At 40.0% G+C, this 13,139-nt stretch overlaps 1 protein-coding gene across 1 annotated transcript; it reads right to left on the reverse strand.

The window, feature by feature from the left end:
- Positions 1–11,482, reverse strand: sec22a (SEC22 homolog A, vesicle trafficking protein). Its single transcript, XM_026145313.1, has 7 exons — positions 11,356–11,482; positions 9,064–9,274; positions 7,135–7,298; positions 5,800–5,979; positions 2,973–3,091; positions 2,366–2,431; positions 1–2,067 (listed from the first exon to the last, which is right to left on the reverse strand). Exons 2-7 carry the CDS (start codon positions 9,243–9,245, stop codon positions 1,867–1,869), a joined length of 912 nt encoding a protein of 303 aa, XP_026001098.1. The 5' UTR covers positions 9,246–9,274; positions 11,356–11,482; the 3' UTR covers positions 1–1,866.
- Positions 11,483–13,139: the final 1,657 nt, after the last annotated feature.

The following is a 13,139-nucleotide window of genomic DNA, read 5'->3' on the forward strand; positions in this document are numbered from 1 at the left end:
TTGTAATGGAAATGTTTTTTAATGTTCGGTGTTCCACAGCTTTGCTCATGTTTCAAATTGAGGACCAGATCACATCATGATGTGCACGTGCAACACACACAAAAATGGCCAATATGGAGCTACTAAGACTGGCTTAAAACTAGCGTTCCAACACATTTACCCCATCAAATCAAATCAATGTTTTCCACATTTCATAACTTTAACATTTAACAAGATTTTGTATTCTAATCATAACAGGTCTCTAGTGTCAAATAAATTCAAAGTTTAGATTAGAAAATTCCATTTAAAGACCTGTAAATGATCACATTCATGTTCCACACTTGGATTACTTAAATCTTTGACTTTCAAGTTTCCTATTTTACAGCACACACCCACACAACACGTTTACTGCTGTGGAAAACATTTGAACAATCTAGAAGTTTGCGAATCACATTTCAGTTCCAATCAAGTCTGAGCCGTAGGGTAAAAAAAAAAGGAGCTATTAGGTCATGTAGGTGTGGCACCCGATGCTGGAAAGCAGAGAACATTCAGATGATGAATCACATGAGAATGAAGTGTTACAGCAGTCTCTGGACAGAACAATAGTGCAGATGCCAGATGGACGTGAAAGCAAAGCTGCGTACGCGTCTATGCTCCGATTCATTTTTCACTTCTTCCTGTGAGACAGGGATCATCCAAAATAAATAAAAAATGTAAATTAAAAAAGAAAAACGTCATGACAGCCTCGGCACAACTGAAACTGCTCATGGAGAGAAAAAAGAAAAACAACTCAATTCTCTCCCCTTCTCGTTTTGTTTGCTGTTAGTTGTTGGGATGATGCAGGAACGCCGGGAAATCACTCCATAAATCCCCGATGACAATAAATATGGCATCTTTGTGTCATAATCGTGTTAAATGTGAACACTGCCAATATCCTTGATACAGGCTAAATGTGAAAGATGAGTTTTTGTTTTTTTCCTTCTTGTTTTTGTTTTTAGAAATGGCAGCCAAGTCTGAACTGAGGGGCTCGGTGGGAGGGGAAAATAAAATAAAAAAACAGGCCAGAGGCTGTTCAGATGATACAGGCCGCCTCTGGCTTTGACAACGCAGCTATGCATCTATACCGCTGCCAACACAGACCTGTTTATTAACACAGTCACTTGACACTGGCATATGCTTGAGGCTGTGTAGGCGAGGAAGTAGGGTACGAATGCAAACAGCCTGTTTGCGTCGGCTGAAACAGGAGCTACTTTGCGACTAAAAAAAGACACAAGTGTACATAAAAGTGGAGCGATCACCAAGCAAAATTCATAAAATCTGGAGAATTCTTCGTCAGAGAAATCAGTCGGTAAATAAATACGCAGAATGGTCTAAACGATGACAAACACTTACGAAATAAGATACGAGGACACACACGTGCAGAAGTTTTAAACCATGACTGAAACCAGTCGTGCACCTGATGGAGAACCAGTGGGTTTACATAGAAGATGAAAAATAACTGAACAAGTAACTGAAGTTCATGTGATTGTTTAGCCGATGCATTTGGCAGCGAGTGGCGTCGCTTTCAATACTTGGTGCTTGCAGAGGGAGCAAAACTGCATCCGTCCTGCAGGTGGGATGGATGCACTGAAAGGAAGTCGAAAATTGTTATCGGGCAGTGGCTTCCCAGTAAGGTCCATAAATGATTCAAGCTGCAGCAGAGTCCAAACTGAGATCTGTTCACAGCTGCTGGGGTTTATTGAACAGGGCTACCGCGCTGCTGCGAGATCGCTTTTGGCTTTTCTCACTGAATCGAGATGCTTGGTTTTTGGTTTTTTGTCTCTATTTTGTTTCCAGTATTTTCAGACTACAGGTCCATTTATCCTTTGAGTTTCAGATCTTTTTTTGTCAGACATTGTAGTCCGGTGCTTTGCCGAGCGGTTGCCTCAGTCTGATCTGCAGGGTCATGAAGGCGCCCACCGCCACGTGAAAGAGGATCTGCCAGATGTTCCTCAATTCGTACAAATACATGTTGGAAAGACAGATGAGTGCAAAGGCCAGGAAGGACTTGCTGTTCCTCCAGACTGAGAAGTAGGCAAACAGGTAGCACTGAAAGGAGAAAGACAGAGAGCGTGAACGATGCGCAGACCACATGACCGGCGGGGATGTTTTTCATAAGAAATCCCATTTGATGTCTCTGTGCCCATCACTGTGTCTACCAGTCTGCGGTGATCCATTTAGTATCAGGAGCTGCACAAAAAAAGCTGAGCAAAATCTTTTAGAGAAGGTACTGGACCGAAAGGCACTGAGCTTTTGCTAATGTGTAGCTGACAAGCTGCTGAGCTATAAAGTGCAGGGCTGTTAGTCAGCCAGTGATGGGCTCCCCTTACCGCAGACTATCACTTACCTGATACAGACAGGCCGCTGTGCCGAGGAAGAAGGCAATCACGTAATTAAAGTCTTCATCATCATTCTGCAGACACAGAGAAAATGCTTGGGTTTTTTTGTTGTTTTTTGAAGCGCTAGTCATTTATGTAGGGACAAAAAAAGAAACCAATATGACAAGAACATGTTGAGGTATCTTTATTCATGCATTTCATGTACTGTGATCTAATCTAGTTCATAGAGTGTGATGTGACAGGTGCTCTATCAAGGGACACAATGGCAGGCATGTGGTAGTGACGTGAGCCCAGACAGACCATAATCAGTCATAAGTTTATGTTAGTCAGGAGATATTAGTGGCTCATGACGTCAAAGTTGAGGCAGGCAGATAATTAGTAAACTGGGATGATGTTTACAGTGAAGTCTTTGCCATCATTTTCTCTTTAGAATAAATCCCACCACCTTTAAAGTCTGCGTTTCCTGACTACCTGATTGCTTTTCTGTGACGGACCTACATTCCCAGCCCTCGGGAATTCATTCGTCTAGTATCAAACTAGAACCAGCCTTGCATTGAGCATTCATTTCCCTTTAAGAGAAACTGAATCTGAGAGTCGTTTCTAGAATGCCCTCACCTGCAGTATGCTCTCTATAGCGTGGACCCCTCGCAGCAGGTTCAGCCCCCCACAGAGGATGCTCAGCACACAGGATACGATTCCCGGGAGAGTCACCGGCTCCAGCATCTGCGTGGGAGCTGTAAGAGAACAAGGACGCAGGTCTCGGATAAATCTGCTTTCCGAAGAACAACAAAGCAACTAGATTTGACAAAATTTCATTTATATATATACACATGTAAAAGCTATTATGTGCAGGACAAAGGGAATAAATCCCTGAATGGCAAAGATAAGCCAAGAATGTGCTGTTCTCAAATCTCACTTTCAAAACATTAAAGAATTAATGTGTCACTATTATCAGATTAGCATACTTCATCCCTCAGGATAAAATGATTTATGTTCTCAGACAAACAAGACACTGGGAAGGTCCGCGGAGAGTGAGCAGAGCGTGGAGAGCTGCTCTCTCGGATGTCAGGGGGAAACACAACAGCTACAAGTGACCCGAGGTGGCATCGCTTAGCTTGGGGCAACTGAGGTGTGACAGTGGGGAAAAGGGGTTGTTTTTGTGGACGATGTAAAGAGCACGGGGTCTGAGCTACGACGAAGCAACAGCAGAATGGATTCATTTTGAAAATGACTATCTCATCACACAGTCTCTCTCTGCCCTTTAAAATCCACCAGAAAGTAACCATTTCAAATTTAAGCAGCTGAATGACTTCTGCTGCGGATGTTTTGTTTTTTTCTTTCAATAAATATTTCAATATTTAGGGCTTAAATGAGACTTTGTAATTAAGAAATGTCTTTGTTAATCCACTGAAGATACAGGAAAATACGGCGATGAGGAATCATTTTGGTTCTGAACTGCATATTAATACATTTTAATAAAAGCAAAAGAGGCGTGAACAAACAGCTCAAAAAGCAAAAGGGACTAGGATCCTGTGGAGAGGCCCTGGGTCCAGGGAAATGTGTTTATCACAGAAAAACGTGCGTCCATGGCAGGTAGAGCTGGGCGATAGAACGATAACGATATGTATCGCGATATAACTTTTACTCGATAGAGAAATTAAGCTATCGCGATAGACCTCGCCGCTCTTGTCCTCTTAAAAAAAAAAAAAAAAAAAAAAAGGTCAGCCAATCCAAATTAGGTAGCGCAGAGCCGAACCAATCACAGCCGCAGCGTCACGTCGCGTGACTTGTTACGTACAGCACAAGTGCCAAGCCGCACGTGTGTTTGTTTGGGAAGCAGCCAGCGGGTAATGGAGGAAATGAGTGTGCCGACTAGAAAAATCAACCGAGCGTGACCAAAGAGAAAACAGATGATGGTTCCAATGCCGGAGAGATTGTCGAACGGAAGAGCCATAGAAGTTCCGTAGTGTGAAGGTATTTCGGCTATTTCAAGTCTGACAAAAAACAGAGTAGCGTGCACTGTAAATTGTGCCGAAAGAAAGTCTGGAAATACAATAAACTGGTGCATGCGTCACACTGTGCGCCACGTTATTGTTTCGGTGAAATGAATTTCTACAATACTGTTACTGTTAATTCTACTCTCTGCAGTGTTTAAATGCTTACATATACACACAGTTACTGTCCCTCCACACATACGACTCGGTTCTGCTTCTATGCCCCAGCTTTGTTTACTTTTTCCCACCAAGGCTTCTAGACTTCTGATTGGCCAACATTTCTGCACGGTTAGGAATCTAGCGCCACCTGCTGCTTTGGCATGTTCATAGCAGCGTTTTCCTTCATTTCTGCCTTTATGTGTGGACGGGATTATTTTTAAAACGAAAACGGAAAATCTCCGTTTTCAAAAATACCCGTGTACGTGTGGACGTAGCCTCAGTCTCTGACTGGAAGCGCTAATTCATCATTCGGCTTTTGTCAGACTAAAGTAACTGTTAAAACTGTTTGAAAAGCTCAGCTATACAACAAGGAGAGATTGAGAATTTCCTTTTAGTTCTCAGTTTATTTGATATTGACAAAAGTTAGTCAGTTTTGTCTGTTCTTCTGTAAAACAAACTAAGATTTATTTTTAGAATTAATATTTTGTTTCTAAGTGGAATTGACAATTTAGTCTGTTTCGTTTGTTCTATTTTGAAACTTAAACGCTTTAGCGGCTGCCTTTTGTGTAGTTTGCAATATTTGCCTTTATTTATCTGAAAAAGTCTCATGTTCCTTAAGTACATCTACCCTGTTGAACTTATTATGGGAAATAAATATTTAAATAAAAACAAGCTGCTGATTATTTCACATTTTACTTGTGAGCAACGGCACATTTAAATCTTACAAATATAGTTATTTGGCTTATATCGTGATAGATATCGTTATCGCCTGAAATGAAAAAAACATATCGTGATATGAAAAAATCTCATTTCGCCCAGCTCTAATGGCAGGGGTATAAAACTTGCTCTGAACTCTGGGGTTAATATTTCTGATTTGTCCAAAAAACCTCGATAAAGGATAAAAAAAACAGATGCTTCCTGAGGCATTTTGTTTAGGTTGAAATGAGCAAGCAAAACAGAGCAACGCATATCAACTTGAAGTCTTCATCAGAGTCTGCTTTGAAAGTCTTTAAAGCCATGTAGCACTTCCTGTTTTCCTTTTCCAGGAACATTTTGAGGGAAAAGCAACTATGTACATCATGTCACAGTCTTGTGGTCAATACCATCAATGTTAAGAATGAAAAATTAATACAAATAATAAGATTAAATATCTAAATTTAATGTACATGCACACCCTGTATATATATTTATGCACATGAATAAATGCATCTTTAAATGCTGTACGTATATAAATTCATTACAAGCCTCTCTCATACTTTGCACGCATACGTGTGCAGCTTATGTCCTACCTATGCCCTTGTACTTTGAAGGTGCGTGCACTGAGAATCCATTGATAGCCCGCAGGTCCTCAGGGGAGAGCTGGTAGGGCGGTCGCAGCTTGATCTCTGTCTGCATGTCAGCCAGGTTGATCTTGGTGGACAGGGAACGAGGGTTATTGTAGCGCTGTTTGGTCTTCTGGATGAAGGTGTCTGAGGGATAACAGTCAGCACAACAAAGAGCTGATTAATAATACAAAGAGCAAAGCCGGGCAGAACCAAATGCACCCTTTGTGTGACACAGCAAGATGCTGTTAATGTGGAAGTGGAAAATGATTTCTGAATAAACAAAAACATTTTCGATCAACAATAGACAGAAACACTGCATATCACATATTACATAACAAAAATGCTATTTCATACGCTGGGCCAGTGTCTCAGTTTTACTGTCCACAAAAACAATGTTTTATATGTAAACCTAATTTAGTCTATTAATTATATTTAAAATTGTTTATTCATGTCTTTATGTTTATTTACATCTGTAAAATACTGTTACCAAAGCTCTGAAGTAAATCTAGTTGAGTAGGCTCCATGCTGCCCTGTAGACTCACCCCTGCGTCCTGCAGGTATGGCTGTGACAGACAGTAGGACAGCTGCTGGCAGCCTGCAGCGCAGTGGCCAAATGTAAAGATCATAACAAACTGAGCTGACAGTTTATGTGAATACAGACAGCTTTTCTTAAAACTGCTATTTTGTCTCTGTGCAACTCAAACATCGGTGGATAAGATCATATTTAAGTTTGTTCTCCCCGCGGTGGGGGGGAGGGTGGGGGGGACTATGTAATCAGTTTTGTTTGTTTGTCTATTTGTTAGTTGTCTCGCATCCAAGTTTTTTAAATGATCATTTTCAAATTTTGTTTGATGGTTGACACCAATAACAGCTCGAGCTCATTTCATTTTGGTGAGATTGGTTTTCGTTGTTGTAATTGGGAGTAATATGTGAGGCCCGTCCTCAAAAGCCTCTTTAAAACGACGGCAAGGAAAAAACCTTTTAGGTAACGATGACTGATGTAGTGCTTTTGTTTCGCAGGTGAAGTCATAAGTAGGTTTGGTAGCATAAAATACTTTTTGACTAGTCCCAGGCCATCAAACTCTCTTTTTTGTATCTGAAATTTACTGACTGTGACCCCGTATTGTAAAATTTGTGCACTACCCAGGAGAAACTTTAAAAACTGAATATTGTAAAGAATGAGGCCAATTTTACATCTGATAGGTACCATCAGACATGGCACCCGTTTTAATTTGAAAAGCTGACATCATAATTCCCACATGGTCGTTTCGGCTGAAACACACAGTTCCACGGACTCACCAAATTCGATGAAGGAGTAGGGCCGCATGGCACTCTCGATCCGTTTGGTGTCATAGGTGACAATAAACTCCTTCTGTAGCTCATCCAGGAAGCAGAAGGCCAAAACATTGGGATAACTTGCAGTGCATACCATCAGGTATCCAACGCCCAGCGAGCTCGTAAAACTGAAACACACAAACACAAATATTATTGCTCTAATGCAGCGCGCCACTCTTCCTCTCGACAGAAACCCTGGGAATCTGTAATTAGGACACAAAGCTATATCCAGGGACACAAAGGCATTTCTGACTTCTGCAGGTTGCAGCTCTAAACACAGAGCAAACACAATTTAAGCGCATCTCTGCTTCAACGCCACACTTTCACAGTTAATTTAACACAATGGCTCGCATCCAAATCCACCTCTGCAGAAACAACTATGTGCTGGCCTTGCAGTGTTAATTGATACACTAAGTGCAAATTAAATTCCCCAAACACAAAGACGTTCACATTACCAGAATAGCTCGGAGCGCATCTGAATGGATATGAAACCTGAATGTCAATAAAGAGTTGAGACTAATATGATGATTATCATGGAAAGAAAAACTCGCGGTGTTGACGATATCTGAGGAATGAGAGTCAATCTGATCTGAGTAGCCACATACATACGCATCAGAAATTGAAGCAAATGACTCACGTTTAAGGGTGGGATGGAGGCGGGCCCCTTACCCACAATTTGAATTGATGGATTCATTTTTATTGTGCCCTTTAGTTTCACAAGCTGCTGGTGCATATATAATAAACACTGAATTGAACCTGTAAGTTGCAATGTGCTTTACCATAAACCCCTGGACAAATACGTTTACCAATATCTGTCTCGGAGCTGCCTGACTGTGTCTATAAAACCTCACCGAATATTAGAAAATAAATCATAACTCCACTGTGGGTAACAGCTAAAATAAAACTGGATTAAATCCCACGATATAACTGATGATTCATAACTGTGACTTACAGTGCGAGTATGTTCAAATATTACAGAAGTAAACTAGTCCCTAAATTGCTTCCAGTGATGTGCATTCTCTAAATCACTGTGTAAAACTTGGGGCATTAAGCAAGCGAGCCGATGTTCTAAAACCTCCTGGATTAAATCTGCTGAAAAAGGAATTTCATCTAGCTTTCACAACACACAAATATTACAGACATGACAAGGGCCACTGAAGAACCGGGAATATCACAGGACAGATTAACCGGTGACTTTAAACGCCGCCTCTTTCATTTTGAACTTCAGCAGCCTTTAGACGTCCGCACTCCTCAGAAGCTTCGAGCTCTCGCTGATTAAAGAGACGTATCAAAAGGAGACTCTGTGGTTGTTGAAAGGTATAGCCGGCCCATTGATGGTTGGCGGTGAGGTTCTCTAAGGTCATGTCCTCTGTCGTAATAAGACTAATTAGCTTTTAACAAACAATGCTTGAGAGTTTCAAAGCCATTCCCTAAGCACAAGCAGAGCTTTCAGGAACCGTCTGACACCTCAAATGAAGCCCGAGCTGTCAAATCGCTCAAATTTAAACGCTTTTTCTGTATTTTCTTTAACCACATGTGTGTTAGAGGGGTCAGAAAGAAAGCAGTAAAACTGTCAACAGCAGGCTATTTCACCACCCATGGGTCATTAAAAATGCATTGTCTAGATTTTGGTTTTATACCGGGAATTGAAGATACACTGAGTGAATGCAGATGCTTAAAAATGCGCGAATATTTCGGCCCTTGTCCAAAAGAGGTTTTAGTCAAAATCGAAGGAAAAACTAACCCTACACCTTTAAACTGATATTATCTTACTCAAGCCAAACAGACCTTTTTTACACCAAAACGGCCCATTTGAAACATGTTAATACCAAAAGTTATTTAACATTTAACAGAGCAGAATAACTGGATCTTTTGCTAAGAGTAAAGACCTACTTGATGTTGTATGGTCCAGTCCTAAGTGTGCAGCGGTCAGGAAACTGGCCGAGTTTCTTGGAGAGACCTTTGAGGAGCCTCTTTGTTTCCTGAAGCTCTTTGTCCTGCTCATAATCAGTGGATGCTGAGAGAGGCAGGCCGTCCCCGACTCGGACCACAGAGGCAAACAACACCATCGACATCTTACAGCTCTGGCAGTCTCGCTGAAGGCCTGCAAACGAGGGAGATGGCACAGATCTGTGAGTGCAGCAAGGAAATGTTCTGCTTTTTCATCATTGAACTTGGGATTTTGATGTGTTGACAAAGCTTTATAGATTTCATGACAATTTAGACTAAATGACTAATACTTCAGTAAAAGAAACAATGAAAATTATATTAAGTTGCAACTCAGTCTTTGGTCACAGCATTGCTTTCCATTTATCACTCTACAAAGGGCAGAAAAAAAATCAGTTCCTTATTAAATTCTCAAATATCAGGTTTTTGTAAATGTACAATGTTTTGGGAGGTTTAATAACAAACTGAGATGAACACACCGAGCACTCAGACACTGACTGTTTTCCTCTCAGGATAATATAGATTACTGTGGTGACCTCTAACCTCACTTGATTGCTTAATGGATAATGTCTGCACACTCATCTATCTGAACATGAAATATTTAACAGTTTGTTTTAGTATTCAAGCTACAACAGTGCAATTAGTTATTTATATAGATATATATATATTTTTTTAAACTAACTAATTTTTTTAGCATTCAAAATCTCCGATCACTGGTATCTACTGAGAAGCTGAGAATGTGCGTTAGCGGGACACTTTCCACGTTTGTCCTCCTGCATGCGATTTGAATTCCGGTCAATTTCCTTCCTCCTTGACTGACAAGTCCACAGGATCCGTGACGTGAGCAGAATCAGCGAAGTGTCAGGTACCACAACTAAGAACTACCTTCAAAACCAGACCAAGGTCGGATGAGAAGACAAACAAAACGGGGAATATCTTCTATATGCTTTTATCACAGCACTTAGAAACAATATCAACGCCAAGTGTCGTCCGTGGAGATATACTATATAATAAATATTTTAAAGCAGCCATCTACTTGTGAGTAATACAAAAGCAGCATAGAGTGAGAGTGTGAGTACTTCCAGGGGGGGGATGCCAAAAAATGTAAAATTACAACACACGGAAGATTATAAACAGACATTTTTTCTAAATTAAAGCAGCGCCTCAAAAAGGAAATGTTTATTCGTTTGCAGTCCGTTTGTTACCAAATTCAATCACTACCAAACATGACTTGCTAAAAGCATAAAGCAAGTTTCATTACGTGTTAAGTTACTTAGTAAAAATCTCATTTTGAGCGTATTCTAATTGATTTTGGGGGCTTTGGTGATCTTGCACCAGCACTGAAGATTTAGGAAATGGTTAATTATACATTTTCATCTCCTTTGCAATGCATCTGCCAGTTTCGTTACTTTACCTTGATTAAAAAAAACAAACCATGGAGAAAGTCAAACTATGGACGAAGATTGTTGGCAGAAATCTGACTGAGCTTGGCTGCCTTTCTGATGTCTCACTGGAAACTGAGGTGAGCCTTTACTGGGAATTTCACTTTCTCCTATCTGGATGCACATTCAGCACCCTGTAGAAAGACTAAAACCACTAGACTGGTGAAATGTTGTCTCATTAGTCACTGGCTTTCTAAACAAAGGTTTCTTCTACTCAACTATGGCCTTCACGTAAATTTTCTGTAATCAATAAACATCATGTGAGAACCATGGACAGCTCCACGGACTGAATGAAGGTTATGAGGAGTCGATTTGAGGCTTTAAGTGCTTTCACTGCACCCAGAGAAAAAGGCGAGACAACTCAGAACTTCAAGACAACTCAAATAAAAGGCGCGAGTACAACGTTAAGTCCTGGATTAACTAAAAAAAAAAATAGGCAGCGACACTAGATTGCGGAGACAAACTGTCTCACCTTTCGGCTACTTTAATCCCAACTTTAAGAGCAGTGTTTCATTAGCTAATGGTTGGCTATGTTTACATGTGCGAACAATAAACTGGTAGATTACCTGACGTTACACGTTGCTTTTAACGTTTGCCGGTGGTGTTAACGATCAATTTATCTTGTGTGGAAACAAGACTTTACAATCTACAGGACAGTTTAACAAGCTAGCAAAGGTTAGCAGCTAACTATTAGCGTGTTCACCAACAGCATTGAACTTCAACCTTAGTTCAATCAGCGCGGCGATTAACAGCTAGTTAGTTAGCACATCCGCAACCCAGAGCAATAATATAATACCTGGGAAATGCGTCCTGCATCATCATCTGCACATCTGGAAGGTGTAGCTATACAGGAAGCTGAGGCAGCTAGGCAAGCCGCAGGCAGCGCTGATGCTACGATGGTTTACGTTTACGTGGCTGTTTCGCTGTGCATTGTGGGAAAACAACCTCACCGGCGTCACGGACTAAAAAATAAATAATAATAAGATAAAATTATATACGTATATACGTATACATATATACATATACATATATACATATACATATATACATATACATATATACATATATACACATATATACATATATATATATATATATATATATATATATATATATATATATATATATATATTATATATATATAAAATATTCCTTTATTATATGTTTTGTTACATTTTTAAATATCACGAATATTTTTGAAATACCGTGTGCCAAATCTGATCTGATAAGCTGATTTTAAATTGGGAGTAAAACTGAAGAAATTCACATTAAAATCTTAAATAGACAAAAGAGTCAGTGTCTTTCTTTTTTTTAACTGTCATTTACTTGTCTACTTGTCTAAAAAAAATCAAACAAAGCCTTTTAAGGAATATAACAACACGTTTGACACATTATTAACATGTATTTACACACACACATACATACGCACAGAGAGAGAGAGAGAGAGAGAGAGAGAGAGAGAGCTGTAAATTTTCTATTTGGGGAATAACATACAAACATCTTCCAAAATACTAAAAAATGCCTCACACGATGACGCACACACGCACAGATTACACCATGAGCAAAAGTCTGGGTACCTTTCTCAGTCAGTACTTCTATAATACTTTCGGTTTGAAGGATTTCTGTGTGAGGTCTCTTTACCTCATGTGGATGTGCGCCGAGAGCTTGTTGCCGTCACTGCTGGTGTCTTCGCGCTGCAAGATTTCTAATGATGGACTTTTAAGTAAGTTTCGGCCCAGAAGAAGCCAGTTTATTTCCATTTTTACTTTCTCGAATGAACTTAGTGGAATCCATCTTCATTTCAGACCTGTAATATTTCCTGCGCCACTGGCAGCCACACACTCCATAGCATAATATTTACGCCCTGCTGCTTAACAGTTGGCGAGGGGCTGTGTTCATCAAATGCTGCACCTTTTTACTGCCCAAACACTCCTTTGGGGATTGTGACCAAACGGCTCATTTTAAACTTCATCTATCCTGCAGAACTTCTTCCAAAAAAAAAGGGAAAAAAAAGAATCTTTTATAGACTGTGCTTTGCATAATTCACTCAGACGTTTTTGTGATGAAGCCATGACTCTGGTCCTTCCAACTGAATCAATCTTGTGTCAGTAAAAACTTCCTGGAACTCACTTATATTCGAGAATAACTTGACTTCAACAGATTCCCTTAAATTACATTCCCTTTTTTTTTTAAATTTATGCGCATGAAAAAGGAAAACATACTGCAGATAACAAAACACTTCTAAATACTGTTTACAGTTCAATGTAGAGATGAGTAAATAAAGTCCTACTGCAGAATATTCATGAGCTAATTATCTTTGTTAGACACTGTTCCTTTTTTCATTCTGAACCCTACTTGCTCCAGTTGCTTTCCCAGAGAACACAATCACAAATTAGCCCAACTCCAAGGCATCTGATGCAGAGTATATTTTATGCTAAAATTAAAACATGAAAAATGAATAAAGGTGCACCCAGACCCTGCCAAGCTTTAGTGGCGCACTCAGGCCTAATGTAGACCGTTCACCGGCATCAGCATTTTATTCACTTTCCACTATTTCCTGTTAGAATATAGAAAAAAAAA

Source organism: Astatotilapia calliptera, chromosome 16, assembly GCF_900246225.1.
Source record: "Astatotilapia calliptera chromosome 16, fAstCal1.2, whole genome shotgun sequence".
NCBI lineage: Eukaryota > Metazoa > Chordata > Actinopteri > Cichliformes > Cichlidae > Astatotilapia > Astatotilapia calliptera.

Excerpts from the sequence above, each read along its gene's own strand:
- sec22a (XM_026145313.1), bottom strand. The coding sequence starts at position 9,245 with ATGTCGATGGTGTTGTTTGCCTCTGTGGTCCGAGTCGGGGACGGCCTG. Across the intron at positions 5,980-7,134 it reads CTACTCCTTCATCGAATTTG|ACACCTTCATCCAGAAGACC; the intron begins GTGAGTCCGTGG and ends GTTATCCCTCAG. Across the intron at positions 2,068-2,365 it reads CAGCGGCCTGTCTGTATCAG|TGCTACCTGTTTGCCTACTT; the intron begins GTAAGTGATAGT and ends TTCTCCTTTCAG.